The sequence below is a fragment of the Giraffa tippelskirchi genome, chromosome 5 (assembly GCF_054371585.1).
Source record: "Giraffa tippelskirchi isolate mGirTip1 chromosome 5, T2T-mGirTip1v1.2.pri, whole genome shotgun sequence".
In the NCBI taxonomy this organism is placed as follows: domain Eukaryota; kingdom Metazoa; phylum Chordata; class Mammalia; order Artiodactyla; family Giraffidae; genus Giraffa; species Giraffa tippelskirchi.
Window position 1 is genome coordinate 187,102,360 of NC_137279.1, and position 23,190 is coordinate 187,125,549.

A 23,190-nucleotide genomic window follows, 5' to 3' on the forward strand; every position below is an offset into this window, starting at 1 on the left:
GTACTCTGCATACAAGTTAAATAAGCAGAGTGACAATATACAGCCTTGACGTACTTCTTTTCCTATTTAGAACCAGTCTGTTGTTCCAAGTTCAGTTCTAACTGTTGCTTCCTGACCTGCATATAGCTTTCTCAAGAGGCAGGTCAGGTGGTCTGGTATTCCCATCTCTTTCAGAATTTTCCAGTTTTTTCTGGTCCACACAGTCAAAGGCATTGGCATAGTCAATAAAGCAGAAATAAATGTTTTTCTGGAAGTCTCTTGCTTTTTCGATGATCCAGCGGATGTTGGCAATTTGATCTCTGGTTCCTCTGCCTTTTCTAAATCCAGCTTGAACATCTGGAAGTTCATGGTTCACGTATTGCTGAAACCTGGCTTGGAGAATTTCATTTTCTGTGATGGAACATTAATGACCAGAGACGTGTCAATGTCAGTTACATAACAAATCACTGGCCCCAGGCATTAGTTTCTGCAAAAATGCCCCAGTCAGTAATGAGTTAAGGGAAGTGAAGAGATGAAGAGCCAAAGGAAAAGCAACCAAGATATAATAGTTTAACCATAAAGCACTCCGTGTTCCTCCTCAAGGGGTAGACAGAACAATCTGATACTGATCTCTGAGTTCTGAAGGAGTCAAGGTCCCCACCACATGGAGTAAAGAATGACTATGTTGACCTCTTCTGACCTCAATCAACTAAGACTGTTGATCTTTGCTCCAATTCTATGCTAAATTCTCCTCTGCTGGTGCCCCTTTATGAATATGCATGTACCTTTAGCTTGAAGCTTCCCCAGTTTGGCTGTTGGGGAAACACGGTTTTGGGCAAAATCACCAGTTTTCTCATTACTTGCTGCAAGTAATAAATCCTTCTTTCTTGTGATCTTGGCTTGGTTGTATCTTTTGGCTCAATGCTCACCAGGAGGCACACCCAGTTTTACTGGTAATGGTATGCCTTCTTTTCTCATGGATAAATACCTATGAATGGAATGCCTGGGTTATATGGCATTCAATATGTTTATCTTTTTAAGAAACTGCCAAACCACTGTATAGTCTCACCAGCAGTCTATGAGAGGTCCAGCTTTTCCGTGTGTTCACCAACATGCAGTATGGTCAGCGTTCATAATTTTAGCCAGACTAATAAGTGTATATAAATTTAATTGTGTTTTTTAAGTTGATTTCAGTAACATCAGTCATGGTAGAGACTCCTGTGAACCTTAGGTTCACTGCCAGTGAGGAGGTCAGTGGCAAGGGGCTTCAGATCTTTCCTTGGAATCTGGGATGTCAGTTGCTTTCTGGGCAAAGAATCTTTGGTAATCTGAAGATAAAAATCCAAATTTTCCTTTGGGACAAATTGCAAAACCAACTTGATTGAAATTTACTTTCCTTTTTACCTTTCTGAGTCTTCAGATTCCAAAAGCATGACTTAAGAATTCTGTTTCTGAAAGGGAATTGCAGGGCAATGCCGCTGCCCATGGCAAAGATCAAAAGCTATCTCATCTGGAAAGCATTCTACTACCTGTTTCAGCAAATGCTCCTCACTCATTATCTTCCTTCTGAGTAAATCATTGGCAACGAATGTCATTTTTTTTTTTTTTTTTTTTAACGAATGTCTAAATACACGCCCTCTCATGAGGCAGCTTTTATTCCTGAGCTTCTGCTGCTCACGTTACCTGAGCTTAGAATCCAGGCAGCTGGGTTGGTCTGGGCTTCAGTTATCCAATGGCTCCTGCAATGTTAACTGGCTTCTTTCCTCTGTGTGTGTGTATGCTACTGACACCAGGCTTCGCCGAGGCAGGCAAGGTGCTGGTGGTACCCATGGATGGGAGCCACTGGTTTACCATGCGTCCAGTGGTGGAGAAACTCTCCCAAAGGGGGCATGAGGTGGTCCTAGTCACACCAGAGGTGAGTTGGCACCTGAGCAATTCATCCAGGTTTACGATAAAGACTTATCATACGGCTTACACTCTGGAGGATTTGAACGTTGAGTTCCAGAAATTCTCTGATTTTCAGTGGAAAGTTCGGCCACAGAGTCTACTTCCTATGTTAATAAGTTCAGCCAACACAATTTTTGATTACTTGTTTTCACACTGTAAGAGCTTGTTTGAGGACAAGAAATTAGTAAAATACTTAGAAGAGAGTTCTTTTGATGCAGTGTTTCTAGATCCTTTTGATATGTGTGGTTTGATTATAGCCAAGTATCTCTCACTCCCCTCTGTGATCTTCACCAGGGGAGTTTTCTGCCATTATTTTGAAGAAGGCACTCAGAGTCCCATGGCCCTTTCTTACGTTCCGAGAGCTTTTTTGGCGTTCTCTGATGCCATGACTTTTGAGGAGAGAGTGTGGAATCTTATCCGGCACTTAGAGGAACATTTATTTTGCCACTATTTTTACAAAAATGTTGAAGAAATTGCCTCTGAGATTCTCCAGACGCCTGTCACAACATCTGAGCTCTTCAGTCAAGCATCAATTTGGTTGTTACGAAATGACTTTGTTTTGGACTATCCCAGACCAGTGATGCCCAACGTGGTCTTCATTGGTGGCATCAACTGTCAGGAGTCGAATCAAAAGCCACTGTCAGAGGTAAGTTACTTCTCCTTTAGCATATTGAAGATTAATGTGGCTTTGGACATTTAAAAAAAAAGATGCCTTAGTAAACTGTGATTTGTCATTTATATCCTTAGCATTTGTAATTTCTTTCCATTTGAACAAAGTTGTTTTGTGCCAGTTCATTTAATTGTGCGTTATCAAATTTTACAAAACTCCTTCTTTGCTAAGTATGTGTATACGATTGATGTGATTGTTTATAGTTTCTAGGCTGCATTTTTAAATACTGTTTTTGAAAAAAAAAGCTAAAAAATTCCAGTAAGAAATGAAACTTCCCCTTTGTTGACCCAATGCTACCCCCATAGGAAAATGCTTTTAGCAGTTTTGTATGCATCTCTTCCAGTTTTTCTGAAATTATTTTATATAAGTGCATGTATCTCATGTAACTTCTCACAGCCATTTGTTAAAATGCAATATACTATCAGACAGGACATGTAATTCCTTACCTTCCTTTTTTTCACTTGCCAATTGTGTACATCTTCTCAGTCAGTATATATGCAAATGTGTCATTCTTTTTATTTTTAAATTTTTTATTTTTAAAAATATTTATTGTTTTGCTGCATCGGGTCTTAGCTGCAGCATCTGGTATTTTCGTTGCGTCATGCAGGATCGTGAATTACCGCTCAAGGGCTCTCTGTGGCTCGCAGGCGAAGTAGTTGTGGCATGCTGGCTTAATTCCTCTGTTGTGTGTGGGATCTTAGTTCCCAAACCAGGGATGGAACCCGCATCCCCTGGATTGAAAGGCGAATTCTTAACCACTGGACCACCAGGGAAGTCCCTGTCACACTCTTTTAAATAGTCGCATAAAATTCTTTACTTTGAATGCATCATAGTTTATTCAGCTAACCAATACTGGTAGATATTGATGGTTTTCCTCACTTTTTCTTTTATAAGCAAGACTGTATTAAACATCCTTAATTTCTTTACCTGCATATATTTCTGACTTCTTGCTCTTATCTCTGTAAGCTAGAGTCTTTGTTTTCTTGCCTGGGCAGCTTGTGGGATCTTAGTTCCCTGACCAGGGCCCTTGGCAGTAAAAACTCAGTGTCCTAACGACTGAACCGCCGAGGACTTCCCTCTTTGATTATTTATAACTCTTTAAAAATGTAACAACCATTCTTAGTTCATTGGCCACACGCAATCAGGCCACCCAGATTTTTCATTCTCTTTGGAAGTGGGGAACAAAATTGCTGGGCTCCCCAGGGTAAAGACAGAGGTGAGACAAGTGAGGAAGAAGGGGGGGGAGTCTAGTAGGAAAATGTGAGTTTTAAATATGTTATAAAGCTCTACTCACCCTGAAAGCAACACTGCATCACTTGTTAATAAGAAATATATTAGAGTAAGTAGATGTTACTGGTACAAGGCAAGGTTACTCAGAGTAGTAATCCATTTAAATTTAAAACATTAGGGAGATAACCTGAGTCCTTCTGGTCAGCTATGGGCCCAAACCGCAAGGCTCTGAGAGGCTGGGCCTCTCCACTTTGCCCAGTTTCTGTGGCAACCCCAGGCACTACCCAGCACCATCTGCACTCTCTATCTGAGGGTGGAGTACTGCACCATCCTGAAACCACACCCAGTCCATTGTGGTTCATAGGTCACCCAGAGGGGTGTAGAGCTATGTAAAGCCATATGGATTTTATATCTACCTATTACAGATAGATAGCTATAAAACATGTTAACCATATATGGCTTTATATGTTTGGTTACATATGTCTGTACTGGGTTGGCAAAAAGTTTGTTTGGGTTTTTCTGTAAAATCTTTTTCTGAAAAACTCGAAATGAACTTTTTGGCCAACTCAATATATCTATAAAATAAATAGTTTTCTATATCTATTAAGGGATTACATGTATTTGAAAGGTTTCATATGTCTGAAAGGCAATATATAGATATTTTTAAATTTATATATTGTACATTTATTTACATTTATATAAATTATATATAATATAGTGCATATAAAATTAAAAACATGTATATTTGTAAGTACAAATATAAAGTAAGCATAATTGTCAGAGAGAATTCTGATCTCAAAGAAGACCCTTTAACCAAGATCCTTGGATATAGCATAACTACAAAAGCAAATTTTCATGAAAAGACTTATGGACATCATGTATTTCTCCTGTGCACTTTGAAACGATTAAGATGGTGAATTTTTTAAAGTGGAAAAAAATGTCTTTTAACAGCGGATTGGTTTGAATCAGGATACAAACATGTTTCCCACATTGGATCATTTCTTCTAACTATAACTGTCTCCTCCCTTTTAGCAATCTCTTGTTGTAGCAACTGGATCAGTGTCCTGCAGAATGTTTCACGTTCTGGTTTGTGTGATGGCTGTCTTGTGGTCGTGTTTAACTCGTTCCTGTAAACTGGAATTTAGTGTAGGTTTGATTGACCCAGGTTCCCCTCTTTGGACAAGCACACGGCATCCGTAGTGCTGTGTGGTTGGTATTGCATCACTGCAGATGGCAGCCCACGTCTGACTGTTCTACTTTGATTCTGACGTTGGTCTGAATGCAGAGTCATGCTCTCCCATGTCTGCTGTGGCTTTCCGAGGTCCTGAGGGAACTTGGACCAGGTGACAAGTAGGGATGAGGTTGGACAAGTTTTCACCTCCAATCTTTTGGCTCGGAATTGCAGACCCGAGACATCCTTGGTGCAGTTGACAAAGCTCTGTGTCTTCTAGTCCCTGCCAGCCCTGCCAGCCATATCCTTCTCCTCTTTTATGTTCCAACCCCACTGCCTGCTTCCAGTCTTTCACACCCTTCCGCTTAGGGCCCTCATACCTGCTGTTCCTCTCTCTGGAATCCTCTTTCTCCCCTTCACAGCCAAGCTAAATTCTTATCCTTTTTTTGTTTGGTTTCAATGATCCTTTTTGGGGGAAACTTTCCATGACCCCCATGTAAGGTCACACACTCTAGTTATAGGCTCTCATGGAGCCTGATATCACCCTCAAAATATTGGTAATCCAACGGCAATTAATGAGTTCCCTGGCAACCCTGTGTAGCATCTGTTATACCTCCCTGTGCTGTAAGCTCCAGGCAGGAACCATCTTTGCCTTTCCTGTTGCTATATCTCTAGCATCTGGTCTGGTGCTGGAAGCAAATTTGCTGGTTGAATTAAAACACAGTTGGAGTAGAAGGATGTGTAAAAATGTCCCAGAAAGTTATGTTAAGAGGAAGAAAGGCACTTGTTTCATGTCAGCCTGAGGCTTTGCCACTCCCATTACAAGTAGATCGAGCCTTGCAGGACAGGATAAGTGAAAATGTTGCTTCTGGACTAGGTTTCAGTCAAACTGCTTTTCAAAAACGGAAATCTATGGACTTCCCTGGTGGTCCAGTGGTTAAGACTCTTAGCTTCCAACGCAGGGGCACAGGTTCCATCCCTGGTCCAGGAACTAAGATTCCACATGCCGTACAGCATAGCCAAAAAAAAAAAAAACGCTAAAAAATTCAAATTTACTCTCCTAGGCCTCTCAGTGTTAGGAAAGAGGGCAGAGGAGACTAATCACTGCCAAGGGTTATGTGACAATTAAGAGCTCGCCATGTCTTTGAGGTCTCCTTACTCTAGCAAATGCAGGAAGTGGAAGTCCAATTTTCTGTCTCTTCTGAGTAGTCCTCTGTCATGGCTGCTGAGTGACCTTTCCCCCCCGCCCCCATTACTGCTGGCTCCTGGGGCCACCACCCACATTGATGCCATACACGCTCCCCCCACCCCCACCCCGGAAGTCACAGACAAGGTCCCTATGGTAGGATGTGTGGCCACCAGTGATATCAGGCTGAGCAAACCATATTTGCCAGGACTGGCCTATCCATGGGTGATTCAGACTTGACCCTTTGGGACCTGTGCCAAGTCCTGGGCCAAGAGCACTCTGACTTCAGGGGTCCCCACCCCACAGCCTAGCAAATGGACTAAATTGCCCCTGTAATCCCGCATCACATATTCTGTCAATGTCACTTGATGAACTGAAACACAGTGGACCAACTGACCTGAGGTTATATTTGTACGCTATACAAATATTGTATGCTATACAAATATTTTTATTAATTTGATTTTGCTCTTTTTAGATTCTGGATTTAGTAAATGTCTTTTTCAGGCCTCAAACACTTGGCAGAACCTTTCAAATCTGTAGATCCAACACCTCTTTATCATGAGCTGCAGGTAATTCAAGGGTCAACATTTCTAAGCATCTTCCTTCTATCATGACATCACCACCTCCACATACACAGAGACCTTTTCATCTTCCCTCTACTCAAAATGCCAGGTGTCCTCCATTTAATTTTAGGGACATCTCAGCTTCCATCCCAGGATCTGCCCCCTCCTCCCTGTGGATGCTGTATCGTGCTGTGCTTAGTTGCTCAATTGTGTCCGATATTTGCCACCCCATGGACTGTAGCCCCCCGTGGATACATGCCCTAAACTCAGTGGTTGGGTCTTCAGGAGACCCCGAGAAAAGGTTGGCTTTCCACCTTGACACTCAGTGATGCCCCAGGACACAGAGAGTCCCATAGCACTACCCAGAGCAGGCCTGGCCCTCCAGGGTGGCTCACCCTTAGGATCTCCCCTCTCCCCTGCTGTGACTGGCAGACACTCTAGATTCTTCTTCTTGTTGTCTTGTTGGTACACATTCACATGCATACACACACATCATTCTTATTAATAGAAACAGTCTTCTACACACTCCCTTCTTAGTTTGCAAGGTTATCTCTCTGGTGATGTTTTACAAAGTGGTGTTAGTTTCTTTCTTTCATCTCCTGTCTCCTTGTACGACCCTTTGGGCCTGCTGGGAATAAGAACAGGCCCCATAGCCAAGCCTCCTGTCCAGCAACTCAGAGACCAGAGCAGAGCTCTGCCAGGAAGGGCCCAGGGTGGTCCTCTGCAGGACGGGGCCTGGGCTGAGGAGCCTGAGGTTTGCAGGGCATCTTGCTGCATCTACCTCCACACACTTCCTTCAGTCTTCCTCCCTCTAGAAGCACTGCTCTTGGAAAGAACCTGTGGGGGTCCTGCCCGCCCTGGAGGGTGGACTCTCACTCACTGTGCTTCCCTCGGGACCATCAGGGTCTGCGTGCCACCTTGATGGACACACACCAGGATGCTCTCCTTTCCTGACTCTGATCACTCTGAGTGGGAAACCCGGCTGACACTCTTCTCCTTGGAATGTTGCAATGAATTTGCGATTTGGCCGGGTTCCTGGGACCAGTGTTGTGCTTGCAACAGCCCCTTCCATGCCGTTTCTTGGGCTTCTTCTCTTTTCCTGAGTCCCAACATGCTTCCTGAGCCCATGGGCCTAGGTTAGGACAGGGCCTTGCGTGCAAGTTCAGCTGTGCGTGACTAGTCCTGGGCGAGTCTGTTTGAGTTCTGCTAGGAACCACCTCTCACTTGGAAAACTGCCTCCCATGCATGTCATCTCCTGGACTCCCTCTACTTGGCAATAAATCAGGCAGCGCTAACGTGAGAATCAAGAGCCAGGTCACACCCTGGACTGATGGGTGGGAGGGCTGGAAATCAATCCCCGGCTTTCTGACTCATACTCCAGGGCTCCCAACACGTGCTGGCTTCCACAGGGACTTGCACACACGCAGTAGAACACCTAAAGAACATCGACTCTTTTGCGAGAGGAAGCTGGTCAGTGACACTATAATCTGTAATCGTTTAAATCTGTAAGCTGTCAGTTGCAAAAAAAAAAATGTAAAAAAATGTCACTCTTCTATTTTTTTGTTTGTTTGTTTTGGTAAATGCAGCTATTTTTCTTTAATATGCTATATATCCTAACCCAGAATGGACTTATTCTTATTATCTTAAATCAGTTAATGAGGAAGCATTTTTTAAAGTGATTTTAATTTCTAAAACGGATCATTTTGTTGTTGTTGTTGTTCAGTTGCCAAGTCCTTTCCAACTCTTTCTGACCCCATGGACTGTGGCAAGCCAGGCTCCTCTGTCCTCCACTGACTCCTAGAGTTTGCTCAGATTCGTGTTTATTGAATTGGTAATACTATCTATTAAGTAATCTATTAAGATCACTTGGGTAGACATAACCCCCACGGGGCTTTCCAGGTGGCACAGTGGTAAAGAATCTGCCTGCCAATGCAGGAGATGTGTATTCGATTCCTAGGTCAGGAAGATCCCCTGGAGAAGGAAATGGCACCCCACTCTTGTATTCTTGCCTGGGAAATCCCATGGACAGAACAGCCTGGTGGGCTACATACAGTCCATGAGGTCACAGAAGATTCAGATAGAGCTTAGCAACTGAATGACAACAACAACAACGTCCTTATAAAAAAGGTAAATCATCAGAGGCTGGAAGGGAACCTGGAGCAGACCATTCCTGAAAGTCTCCAGAAGAAATCCACCTGGCCCATGCCTTGATCTCAGGCATTCAGTCTCCAGAACCCTGGTAATAAATTTCTGCAGTTTAGGCCACTTGCTGTGTAGTCTTTGCTTCAGGGGCCCTCATTAGTGGGAAATTCCCTAAGCCAATGGGAAACTGTTTTCTTTTTTTTTATTTTAAATTAGTTTATTTATCTATTTTTTAACTTTACAATATTGTATTTGTTTTGCCATACATTGACATGAATCTTCCATGGGTGTACATGTGTTCCCCTTCCAGAAGCCCCCTCCCACCTCCCTCCCCATCCCATCTCTCTGGGTCATCCCGGTGCACCAGCCCCGAGCACCCTGTATCATGCATTGAACCTGGACTGGCGATTCATTTCACATATGATAATTTACATGCTTCAGTGCCATTCTCCCATATCATCCCACCCTCGCCCTCTCCCATAGAGGCCATAATACTGTTCTATATATCTGTGTCTCTTTTGCTGTCTTGCATATAGGGTTATCTTTACTGATTTACTAAATTCCATATATATGTGTTAATATACTGTATTGGTGTTTTTCTTTCTGGCTTACTTCACTCTGTATAATAGGCTCCAGTTTCACCCACCTCATTAGAACTGATTCAAATGCATTCTTTTTAATGGCTGAGTAATATTCCATTGTGTATATGTACCACTGCTTTCTTATTCATTTGTCTGCTGATGGACATCTAGGTTGCTTCCATGTCCTGGCTATTATAAACAGTGCTGCAATGAACATTGGGGTACATGTGTCTCTTTCAATTCTGGTTTCCTTGGTGTGTGTGCCCAGCAGTGGGATTGCTGGGTCATATGGCAGTTCTATTTCTAGTTTTTTGAAAAATCTCCACACTGTTCTCCATAGTGGCTGTACTAGTTTGCATTCCCACCAACAGTGTAAGAGGGTTCCCTTTTCTCCACACTCTCTCCAGCATTTATTGCTTGTAGACTTTTGGATAGCAGCCATTCTGACGGGAATGAAATGGTACCTCATGGTGGTTTTGATTTGCATTTCTCTGATAATGAGTGATGTTGAGCATCTTTTCATGTGTTTGTTAGCCATCTGTATGTCTTCTTTGGAGAAATGTCTGTTTAGTTCTTTGGCCCACTTTTTGATTGGGTCATTTATTTTTCTGGAATTGAGCTTCAGGAGTGCTTGTATATTTTTTAGATTAATTCTTTGTTGTTTCGTTTGCTATTATTTTCTCACATTCAGAAGGCTGTCTTTTCACCTTGCTTATAGTTTCCTTTGTTGTGCAAAAGCTTTTAATTTTAATTAGGTCCCATTTGTTTATTTTTGCTTTTATTTCCAATATTCTGGGAGGTGGGTCTTAGAAGATCCTGCTGTGGTTTATGTCGGAGAGTGTTTTGTCTATGTTTTCCTCTAGGAGTTTTATAGTTTCTGGTCTTACATTTAGATCTTTCATCCATTTTGAGTTTATTTTTGTGTATGTTGTTAGAAAATGTTCTAGTTTCATTCTCTTCCAAGTGGTTGACCAATTTTCCCAGCATCACTTGCTAAAGAGATTGTCTTTTCTCCATTGTATATTCTTGCCTCCTTTGTCAAAGATAAGGCGTCCATAGGTGTGTGGATTTATCTCTGGACTTGCTATTTTGTTCCATTGATCTATATTTCTGTCCTTGTGCCAGTACCATACTGTCTTGATGACTGTGGCTTTGTAGTAGAGCCTGAAGTCAGGCAGGTTGATTCCTCCAGTTCCATTCTTCTTTCTCAAGATTGCTTTGGCTATTTGAGGTTTTTTGTATTTCCATACAAATTGTGAAATTATTTGTTCTAGTTCTCTGAAAAATACTGTTGGTAGCTTGATAGGGATTGCACTGAATCTACAGATTGCTTTGGGTAATATACTCATTTTCACTATATTGATTCTTCTGATTCTTGAACACGGTATATTTCTCCATCTATTTGTGTCCTCTTTGATTTCTTTCACCAGTGTTTTATAGTTTTCTATATATAGGTCTTTTGTTTCTTTAGGTAGATATATTCCTAAGTATTTTATTCTCTTTGTTGCGATGGTGAATGGAATTGTTTCCTTAATTTCTCTTTCTGTTTTCTCGTTGTTAGTGGATAGGAATGCAAGGGATTTCTCCGTGTTAATTTTATATCCTGCAACTTTATTATATTCATTGATTAGCTCTAGTAATTTTCTGGTGGAGTCTTTAGGGTTTTCTATGTAGAGGATCATGTCATCTGCAAACAGTGAGAGTTTTACTTCTTCTTTTCCAATCTGAATTCCTTTTATTTATTTTTCTGCTCTGATTGCTGTGGCCAAAACTTTCAAAACTATGTTGAATAGTAGTGGTGAGAGTGGGTACCCTTGTCTTGTTCCTGACTTATGGGAAGTGTTTTCAGTTGTTCACCATTTACGATAATGTTTGCTGTGGGTTTGTCATATATAGCTTTTATTATATTGAGGTATGTTCCTTCTATTCCTGCTTTTTGGAGGGTTTTTTTTTTAATCATAAACGGATGTTGAATTTTGTCAAAGGCTTTCTCTATTGAAATAATCATATGGTTTTTATTTTTCAATTTGTTAATGTGGTGTATTACATTGATTGATTTGCAGATATTGAAGAATCCTTGCATCCCTGGGATAAAGCTCACTTGGTCATGATGTATGATCTTTTTAATATGTCGTTGGATTCTGTTTACTAGGATTTTGTTAAGCATTTTTGCATCTATGTTCATCAGTGATATTGGCCTGTAGTTTTCTTTTTTGTGTGGCATCTTTGTCAGGTTTTGGTATTACGGTGATGGTGGCCTCATAGAATGAGTTTGGAAGTTTACCTTCCTCTGCAATTTTCTGGAAGAGTTTGAATAGGATAGGTGTTAGCTTTTCTCTAAATTTTTGGTAGAATTCAGCTGTGAAGCCATCTGGTCCTGGGCTTTTGTTTGTTGGAAGATTTCTGATTACAGTTTCAATTTCCGGGCTTGTGATGTGTCTGTTGAAATTGTCTATTTCTTCCTGGTTCAGTTTTGGAAAGTCGTACTTTTCTAAGAATTTATCCATTTCTTCCAAGTTGTCCATTTTATTTGCATATAGTTGCTGGGAAACTGTTTTCTAAGCCAAGAAAGTGTTTTTTGGTGTCTGGGGTCCAATGCTAGAGACACATTTTTGTTTCAAATGCTGGCTGGTTGAGTCACCATCAAATCCCTGTCACCTGCTGCTTTCCCTTTGTTTTATATTTCTACATTCTCTCCTCTTTTACATTTTTCCACTTTCTCTCCTGCCTCTTTTATTCCTCCTATCCTCTTTCCATTTACAGTGCATGACTTGGAACTTTCACTCCTTGAGATTTTGTCTTAAAATTAGTTAATTATTAGGCTGCCTTGGGTCTTAGTTCCAGCATGCAGGATCTTTGTTGCACACACTCTCTAGTTGCGGCACACAGGCCCAGTTGCTCCATGGCATGCTATCTGGACAAACCTAGACAGCGTATTAAAGAGCAGAGACATCACTTTGCCAACAAAGATCTGTCTAGCCAAAGCTGTGGTTTTTCTAGTGGTCATGTACAGATATGAGAGTTGGGCCATAAAGAAGGCTGAGCACCAAAGAATTGATGCTTTTGAATAGTGGTGCTGGAGAAGACTACTGAGAGTCCCTTGGACTGCAAGGAGATCAAACCAGTCAATCCTAAAGGAAATCAGTCCTGAATATTCACTGGAAGGACTGATGCTGAAGCTGAAGCTCCAATACTTTGGCCCCCTGATGGAAAGAGCCAACTCATTGGAAAAGACCCTGATGCAGGGAAAGATTGAAGGCAGGAGGAGAAGGGGGCAGCAGAGGATGAGATGGTTGGATGGCATCACCAACTCAATGGACAAGAATTTGAGCAAGGTCCGGGAGATAGTAGAGGACAGAGGAGCCTGATGTGCTACAGTCCGTGAAGTTGCAAAGAGTAGGACAAAACTTAGTGACTGAGCAACAATAACAACAAAGTTATCTGGGATCCTAGTTCCCTGACCAGGGCTCAGGCCTGAATCCCTGCATTGCCAGGCGGACTCCCAACCCCTGGACCACTAGAGAAGTCCCTCTTTGAGACAATTTGAGGATTTGCTTTTGCCCAGCAGAGGGCTTCTCGGTTCATCCACACAGAACCTGGCTGCCTGATTAGAGCCAGAGGAAGCCTCCCTGAGGGACCTGCTCTGGTGACCACACTCTCAGATTAGTGGATTAACTCGCTAATTCTAGACGGAACCCTCTGTGGCAGATGCAGTAATTCAGGTGCAGAGCAGTGGGTTGTGCTGCTGGCGGGGGTGGGGTGGGGAAGGGGATGCGACAGACTTCAGAATTTCTGTTCTTAACCACAGTCAGAGTGGGCGTTGTGGTCTTCGAGCACGTATTTGTTGGGATTATTTTTTAAAATAATTTGATTTATTTATTTTTGACTGTGCTGCTGTCTTCGTTGCTGCGGGGCTTTTTATCTCTAGTTGTGGCAAGCGGGGGCTACTCTCTGGTGTTCCGCCGACTTCTCATCGTGGAGGTTTCTGTTGTTGCGGAGTGTGGGCTCTAGGGCATAAAGGCTTCAGTAGTTGTGGGACGTGGGATCTTCCCGGGCCAGGGATCAAACCCTGGTCTCCTGCACTGGCAGATGGACTCTTGACTACGGAGCCAGCCGGGAAGCCCCTCGTTGGGATTCTTTTTATCTTCTGGTATAACAGAGAGCCCCGAGGCACAGTGGTGAGACCAGGAGAAGTGGGGTGGGAGGTAGGTCAGACTCCTCTGTGCCAGGGCAGCTTTCTGCGTCCTCCCTCGAATCGAGCTATCACTGTGGTAACCAGGTAACCAGGATTTGGAGTGACCAGCTCTGCTGTGTCGTTTCCATCCCTGAACTTGGCATCTGTTGACCTTGCATTTGGGAATGAGAAAAGGTGACAAGTGAGGAAACCCTGGTAAATGCTTGTCCATGGACATGGTCACAGATGCTGCAGAATCCAGGGTGAGGGATGCTCAGGATGGAGGGCCGAAGCCAGCCCCTGGGACCCTCCGAGTTGTCCCCCAGTGGGAGTGGGACAGACCCGTTGTTGGGGGCTCAGAGAAAAATAAAAAAAAAAAAATCAAGAGGCTCAGGTGAATGCTGTTAAGGGGCCTAGCTGTTGCAAGTTAGCGATGTGCTTGAAAGTGGTTAAATATTAATTTAGATTCCTTCATGTAATAGGGCAGTTCAGGGCAAGGAGAGGTAGGCTGGGTCTGTGAAAGGTAGGGATTTGTTGAGAGAAAAAAAATTTTTCCCAGAACTTGGCAGTTTGGAGCCTGCAAATTGTTCTTGTTGCTCCCTGCCCACCCTCCAACATGGCTTGCCTCCTTCGGAGAGTTTCTGTGGCGGTTTTCTTCTTAGCACTTTGGGGCTTTGCCCTGGGGGACAGACTGCTGGTGGTCCCTCAGGATGGAAGCCACTGGCTCAGCATGAAGGACATCATTGAGCATCTCAGTGAGAAAGGGCATGAGATCGTGGTGGTGGTCCCCGAAGTCAACCTGCTCCTCCAAGAGTCCAAGCACTACACGAGGAAAATCCACCCAGTGCCCTACGACCAGGAGGAGCTGGAAGCCCGTTACCGTTCCTTCGGGAAACACCACTTCTCTCCACGCTGGTTGGTGACTGCCCCCATGGTGGAGTATAGGAACAACATGATTGTCATCAATATGTACTTCCTCAACTGCCAGAGTCTCCTGAGGCACGCGGATACCCTGCGCTTCCTCCGGGAGAGCAAGTTCGATGCCCTGTTCACAGACCCGGCCTTACCTTGCGGCGTGATCCTGGCCGAATACCTGAGCCTGCCGTCCGTGTATCTCTTCAGGGGCTTCCCCTGTGCCCTGGAGAACAAGTTCACCAGGACTCCGAGCCCCTTGTCCTATGTCCCCAGGTACTACACTCAGTTCTCAGACCGGATGACCTTCCCCCAAAGGGTGGGCAACTTCCTGGTGAACTACCTGGAGAGCATTCTGCTCTACTTGCTCTATGCTAAGTACGAAGACCTGGCGGGGGAAGTCCTTGGGAGAGAGGTGCACTTGCCGGCCTTGTATCGGAAGGTCTCCGTTTGGCTGTTAAGATACGACTTTGTGTTCGAGTATCCCAGACCAGTCATGCCCAACACGGTCCTCATTGGAGGGTCCACCTGCAAGAAACAGGGCGTCCTGTCTCAGGTGAGTGGCTGGCTTTCTTTCGGGTGCCCTGTGTCTTCCTGGACAGACGTGATTCGTATGTGTTCTGTCTTCCCTTGAGCATTTGGCTCTGGGGAGGGCTGCCTGAGGAGGAGAGCACAGGCTGAGGTTTTGAATGATGCTGTGGCCTGGAAGGAACACAGGGGTGGTGCATGGCAACAGCGGGAGATATCTTGAGCGAGGTTCTCTGGGGGCACTCACAGAATCCTCGAATGAGCCTGACAAGTTTCCAGTCCAAATCTTCTGCTTGTCTGTTGAGGAAACAGGTGAAGCTGGACCAAGAGGACACGGAGATAAGAGGCTTGTTTGCTTCTGTTGTTGTTTAGTTGTTAAGTTGTGTCTGACTCTTTGTCACCCCGTGGTCTGCAACCTGCCAGGCTCCTCTGTCTATCCTGGCCCAGGTCAGAATACCTTCTCCCTGTGGCTGAGTCCCTTCGCTGTCCACCTGAAACAACCACAACGTTGTTAATTGGCTATACTGCAATGTAAAATAAAAAGTAAAAAAAAAGTGCATTCTCCCATCTCTGGGCACTGCCTTTTCCCTGGACCCTAAACCAGGAGTCAACACACGATAGCTAGAGGACAGACTCTGCCCATATCTCAGAATCTGCCTAAGAATGGTTTTACATTTTTTTTTTTGAAGGGATGTTATAAACCACAACAAAGAGTGTGTGACAGCAATCTGTGGGGTGTGCTGAGCCTGCATATTTCCTATCTGACTCTTTACAGAAAAAGTGTGTTGACCTCTGACCTAAGGCAAGTGTCCCTAGATGCTCTCTTGACGTGTGCGGAAGAGGGCCCAGACCTACTTTGGAAAATAAAAACTTGTGAGTTTCGTGAGATTGTTTGGTTTTGGTTTAATATTTACAACTTTGAAAGACTTCTGATCACTTGTTCACACCGGAATTCTCTTTTAAAATGGATTTTTTTTTTCCCTCGGAAAGAAACCCTGAAATAAATCCCAATGGTCCTCACCACCCTTCTTGAACATCTGCTGATTACTTTAACACTCTGGACAGTTGGCAGCAGCTATGGGAACAGGGCCAGAGGCTGATGAGTTTAACTAGACTGGTTTTAGGAAGCACAGAGCATGAACTAGAAATTCTGGGTTCTGGGAAATTTTAATTAAGACATTAATTAGCAAAAATGTACTAAGAAACATTTGGCATAAGAAGAGAAGAAAATAGCGTTTTTGTTAGCTTGATACCTATCATTTTATTTTTGCAAATAAAAAGGAGTTGTATTTAGTCATATTGAAAAACCACACTGTAGTGGGTGTACTTTCTGAGCTCTGTGAATCTTTACCTGATGCTTGACTTACATTTGTGTGTGAATTGCAATCCTATTTCATAATAGAAAACATTCTGTACTACAATACAAAATTATCAACATACATTTGTAAATTACTGGAGGTTCAGTTCAGCTCAGTTCAGTCACTCAGTCATATCCGACTCCGTGACCCCATGGATTGCAGCACTCCACGTCTCCCTGTCCATCGCCAACTCCCGGAGTTTACTGACTTCATGTCCATTGAGTGGGTGATGCCATCCAACCATCTCATCCTCTGTCATGCCCTTCTCCTCCTGCCTTCAATCTTTCCCAGCATCAGGGTCTTTTCCAATGACTCAGTTCTCTAATCAGGTGGCCAGAGTATTGGAGTTTCAGCTTCAGCATCAGTGAAGCTGGAATCCATTCATTCATTCACCTTCCAATGAATACTCAGGACTGATTTCTTTTAGGATGGACTGGTTGGCTCTCCTGGCAGTCCAAGAGACTCTCAAGAGTGTTCTCCAACACCATAGTTCAAAAGCATCAATTCTTCGACGCTTAGCTTTCTTTATAGTCCAACTCTCACATCCATACATGACTACTGGAAAAGCCATAGTTTTGACTAAACGGACCTTTGTTGGCAAAGTAATGTCTGTGCTTTTTAATAAACTGTCTAGGTTGGTCATAGCTTTTCTTCCAAGGAGCAAGCATCTTTTCATTTCATGGCTGCAGTCACCATCTGCAGTGATTTTGGAGCCCCCAAAAATAAAGCCTTTCACTGTTTCCCCATCTATTTGCTATGAAGTGATGGGACCAGATGCCATGATCTTAGTTTTCTGAATGTTGAGCTTTAAGCCAACTTTTTCACTCTCCTCTTTCACTTTCATCAAGAGGCCCTTTAGTTCTTCTTCACTTTCTGCCATAAGGGTGGTGTCATCTGCGTATCTGAGGTTATTGATATTTCTCCCAGCAATCTGGATTCTAGCTTGTGCTTCATCCAGCCCAGCGTTTCTCATGATGTACACTGCATATGAGTAAAATAAGCAGGGTGACAGTACACAGCCTTGACGTACTCCTTTCCCTATTTGGAACCAGTCTGTTGTTCCATGTCCAGTTCTAACTGTGGCTTCCTGACCTGCATACAGATATCTCAAGAGACAGGTCAGATAGTCTGGTATTCCCATCTCTTTCAGAATTTTCCACTGTTTTTTCAGGTCCACACAGTCAAAGGCTTTGGCATAGTCAATAAAGCAGAAATAGATGTTTTTCTGGAACTCTTTCGCCTTTTTGATGATCCAGCAGATGTTGGCAATTTGATATCTGGTTCCTCTGCCTTTTCTAAAACCAGCTTGAACATCTGGAAGTTCACTGTTCACGTACTGTTGAAGCCTGGCTTGGAGAATTTTGAGCATTACTTTACTAGTGTGTGAGATGAGTGCAATTGTGCGGTAGTTTGAGCATTCTTTGGCATTGCCTTTCTTTGGGATTGGAAGGAAAACTGACCTTTTCCAGTCCTGTGGCAACTGCTGAGTTTTCCAAATTTGCTGGCGTATTGAGTGCAGCACTTTCACAGCATCATCTTTGAGGATTCGAAATAACTCAACTGGAATTCCATCACCTCCACCAGCTTTGTTCGTAGTGATGCTTTTTAAGGCCCACTTGACTTCACATTCCAGGATGTCTGGCTCTAGGTGAGTGATCACACCATCGTGATTATCTGGGTCGTGAAGATCTTTTTTGTACAGTTCTTCTGTGTATTCTTGCCACCTCATCTTAATATCTTCTGCTTCTATTACATCCATACCATTTCTGTCCTCTTTCGAGCCCATCTTTGCATGAAATGTTCCCTTATCTCTAATTTTCTTGAAGAGATCTCTAGTCTTTCCCATTCTGTTATTTTCCTCTATTTCTTTGCATTGATCACTAAGGAAGGCTTTCTTATCTCTCCTTGCTATTCTTTGGAACTCTGCATTCAGATAGGAATATCTTTCCTTTTCTCCTTTGCTTTTTGCAGCTATTTGTAAGGCCTCCTCAGACAGCCATTTTGCTTTTTTGCATTTCTTTTCCATGGGGATGGTTTTGATCACTGCCTCCTGTACAATGTCACAAACCTCTGCCCATAGTTCTTCAGGCACTCTGTGTATCAGATCTAGTCCCTTAAATCTATTTGTCACTTCCACTGTATAATCATAAGGGATTTGATTTAGGTCATACCTGAATGGTCTAGTGGTTTTCTCTACTTTCTGCAATTTAAGTCTGAATTTGGCAATAAGACTGATCTGAGCCACAGTTAGCTCCCAGTCTTGTTTTTGCTGACTGTATAGAGCTTCTCCATCTTTGGCTGCAAAGAATATAGTCAATCTGATTTTGGTGTTGACCATCTGGTGATGTCCGTGTGTAGAGTCTTCTCTTTTGTTGTTGGAAGAGGGTGTTTTCTATGACCAGTGCATTCTCTTGGCAAATTTCTATTAGCCTTTGCCCTGCTTCATTCTGTACTCCAAGGCCAAATTTGCCTGTTACTCTAGGTGTTTCTTGACTTCCTACTTTTGGATTCCAGTTCCCTATAATGAAAAGGACATCTTTTTGGGGTGTTAGTTCTAGAAGGTCTTGTAGGTCTTCATAGAACCATTCAACTTCAGCTTCTTCAGCATTACTGGTTGGGGCATAGACTTGGATTACCGTTATCTTGAATGGTTTGCCTTGGAAACGAACAGAGATCATTCTGTCATTTTTGAGATTGCATCCAAGAACTGCATTTTGGACTCTTTTGTTGACCATGATGGCTACTCCATTTCTTCTAAGGGATTCCTGCCCACAGTAGTAGATATAATGGTCATCTTAGTTAAATTCACCCATTCCAGTCCATCTTAGTTCTCTGATTCCTAGAATGTCGACATTCACTCTTGCCATCTCCTGTTTGGCCACTTCCAATTTACCTTTATTCATGGATCTAACATTTCAGGTTCCTAAGCAATATTGCTCTTTACAGCATTGGACCTTGCTTCTATCACCAGTCACATCCACAATGGAGTATTGTTTTTGCTTTAGGTCCATCCCTTCATTCTTTCTGGAGTTATTTCTCCACTGATCTCCAGTAGCATATTGGACACCTACCGACCTGGGGAGTTCCTCTTTCAGTATCTTATCATTTTGCCTTTTCATACTGTTCATGGGGTTCTCAAGGCAAGAATACTGAAGTGGTTTGCCATTCCCTTCTCCAGTGGACCACATTCTGTCAGACCTCTCCACCATGACCTGTCTGTCTTGGGTGGCCCCACATGGCATGGCTCATAGTTTCATTGAGTTAGACAAGGCTGTGGTCCATATGATCAGATTAGCTAGTTTTCTGTGATTATGGTTTCAGTGTGTCTGCCCTCTGATGCCCTCTTGCAACACCTACCATCTTACTTGGGTTTCTCTTACCTTGGACTAGGGGTATCTCCTCACGGCCGCCCCTCCTGACCTTGAACATGGAGTAGCTCCTCTCGGCTCTCCTGTGCCCGCACAGCCACCGCTCCTTGGACGTGGGGAAACCAGTCAGTGCAACTCAAATGTGGGAGAGTGACTTTAGCCTGGAATAACAGGAAGGGGGCTCCTGAGGCAGGAGGTTGTCCAACACATAAACACAAAAATGGATGCCTCGAGGAGAGCTGAGGGAGCTGTCTGAGGACTTAGGCTGCAGCCAGGGCAGAGGCGGGATGAGAACCCACTTCTTGGCTTCTCCCACCCTGAGGTCCAGCCCTCTTTTTTTTCTAATTATGCAAGACTTGGAAAGGCTCAGCCTCATGGAGGAAAGAAAGGAACCGAAGGGCAAGTCGGTGGATCTGGCCAGCTTTCTCCTGACCTGTGGCCATAAACTTTGGCTTCCTCAGTTGAAATGGGCCTAACGAGGCCTACCTCACCCCCTCACAGGGTTAGGGTCGAATGGGCAGTAGGTTACAGCAGTTTGTAGATCATCAAAGGAAACTATGGCCCCCATCCCTGCCTTCCCAGAACCTTAACTCAACACAGGCTGAAACTTTCACCCCAACCAGGGGTTGAACTTGTGCCTCCCTAGCAGTGGAAGTGCCAAATATTCATCACTGCACTGCTAGGGAAGTCCCTCTTGCCATGTTTTTTGGAGAGCATTTCCTCCCCAGAAAATCAGATTCCAATTTCTCGGGACTAGTTTTCTGGTCCCCAATTTTCTCCTCTTGTGTTCTGGAGTCATTTAGATAGTGGTTTTCAAACAGGGGTGATTTTGTCCCCCAGGGAGCAATGTCTGGAGACATTCTGTGGGGTCATAATTGAGGGATAACATAGGCTTCCCTAATGGCTCCATGGGTAAAGAATCCACCTACGATGCAGGAGACACAGGAGATGAGGGTTCAGTCCCTGGGTTGGGAAGATGCCCTGGAGAAGGAAATGGCAACCCACTCCCGTATTCTTGCCTGGAGAATCCTATGGACAGAGGAGCCTGGCAGGCTACACACAGTCCATGGGGTCGCAAAGAGTTGGACACGACTGAGTGACTAAACCACTGCCATTGCCATCTGCTAGGAAGAGGCCAGGGATGCTGTTAAAAATCCCACAAAGCACAAGAAGTATACCCATCCACCCTCTCCCAACAAAGAATCATCTGACCCCAGAACAGTATAAGTGCTGAAGCTGAGAGACACTGATCTGAACAAATTCCAAGTGAGCATCAGTGACTTCTTCCCACAGGACCCCCAGCTAGGTGGTGATGAGATGACAAGTGTGCTCTGCTCACCCTCTGAACTCATCTTGTCTCCAGACAGGGGTCTCTATGAGAAACACTCACTCAGGCTTGCAGGTTGAACTGAGGATTGACTTTAGGCAAGTCAAGGGAACAAAACCCCAAAATGCCAAGTCATTCTTAACAGGCGATTTTAAAAATCTAAGACTTGAGCCAATGTCTACAGTGCCTTCAGCAAGTTGGTTCTCTTTCAAAATTCTGTGTTTATCTTTATGACTGGTTATCTCAGAGATTAACAGACATGCAGTAATTTTGACATCACTGTTTATGTTAATAAGTAATTTCTAAGGAGTGGCTAAGTACTAGAATGAGTCAGAGTTAAAAAAGAAAGTGTTCAGTGTGAGTGTCTGAAATATAAGAAACTTGGTTGGCTAGTGATTTAGATAGTTCTAGGAGAAAGATAAAGTGGGTTTAAAAAAGAAATGTTACTGAGTTACAATTCATAAGCCATACGGTGTGAAAGTTGCTCAGTTGTGTCCAACTCTTTGCAACCTCATGGTCTATACAGTACATGGAATTCTCCAGGCCAGAATACTAGGGTGGGTAGCCTTTCCGTTCTCCAGGGGACCTTCCCAACCCAGGGATCAAATCCAGGTCTCCCGTATTACAGGCAGATTCTTTACCAGTTGAGCCACCAGGGAAGCCCCAAGTCATACAAGTCCTCATTAAAATCTACAATTTGATGGATTTGGAGTACATTCATAGATTTGTGCAACCATCAGCCCAACTAACCTTAGAATATTTTCAATCACCCTCAGAATAAAGTCCTTTTTTTTTTTTTTTTGATGTGGACTATTTTTAAAGTCTTTATAGAATTTGTTATGACATCATTTCTGTTTTATGTTTGGGTTTTTTGGCTGCAAGACATATGGGATCTTAGCTCCTTGACCAGGAATTGAACCAGCTCCCCTTTGCATCGGAAGGTGAAGTCTTAAATAGTGGACCTCCAAGAAGTCCTCAGAATACTCTTTAGCATCAATAGCCCTTCCTCAATCTCCCCTCTGCCCAGCCCCTGGTAGCCCTCCTTTTCTGTCTCTATGGATTTGTTTATTCTGATCATTTAATACAAATGAAATATGTAATATGAATATGTGGTTGATTTTTTTTTTCACACAGCACATCTTCCAGGCCCATCTATGTTGTAGCATCACTTTTTATTGTGGAGTAATATTTTGTTCTAGGGATCCTCTGGTGGGTCAGATGGTAAAGAATCTGTCTGTGAAGCAGGAGACTTGGGTTACTATACTCTATGTGTGTACTTGTCAGACTTCTGCCTTGGTTTGCTTTTTGGCTCTTATGAATAATGCTGTGAACATTTGATCACAAGTTTTGTGTGGACATATGCTTTCACTTCTCTTGGGTATATACCTAGGAGTAGAATTGCTGGGTTGTATGGTAACTTCCCTGGTGGCTCAGATGGCAAAGCGTCTGCCTACAATGCGGGAGACCTGGGTTCAATCCTTGGGTTAGGAAGATCTCCTGGAGAAGGAAATGGCACCCCACACCGGTATTCTTGCCTGGAAAATCCCATGGATGGAGGAATCTGGGAAGCTATAGTCCATGGGATCGCAAAGAGTCGGACATGACTGAGCGACTTCACTTCACTTTACATGGTAACTATATGTTTCACCTTTTTTTGTTCGTTGTTCAGTCTCTAAATAGTGTTCAACTCTGCTACTACAAGGACTGTAGCCCCCCCAGGCTCCTCTGTCCATGGGATTCTCCAGATAAGAATACTGGAGTGGATTGCCATTCCCTTCTCCAGGGAATCTTCCCCACCCAGGGATCAAACCCAGGTCTCTTGCATTGGCAGGTGGATTCTTCACCACTGAGGCACCAGGGAAGCATGTTTCATCTTTGCTGTGCTTAGTCACTCAGTCGCATCCGACTCTTTGCAGCCCCATGGACTGTAGCCCTTCAGGCTCCTCTATCCATGGGGATTCTCTAGGCAAGAATACTGGAGTGGGTTGTCATGGCTTCTCCAGGGATCTCCCTGACCAGGGGTCAAACCCAGGTCTCCTGCATTGCAGGAGGAT

At 43.7% G+C, this 23,190-nt stretch overlaps 1 protein-coding gene across 1 annotated transcript; it reads left to right on the plus strand.

The window, feature by feature from the left end:
* Window positions 1-14,259: 14,259 nt before the first annotated feature.
* Window positions 14,260-15,189, plus strand: LOC145505307 (UDP-glucuronosyltransferase 1A6-like). The gene has a single exon (XM_081487027.1). The coding sequence runs from the start codon at window positions 14,260-14,262 to the stop codon at window positions 15,187-15,189; it is 930 nt and encodes a 309-aa protein (XP_081343153.1).
* Window positions 15,190-23,190: the final 8,001 nt, after the last annotated feature.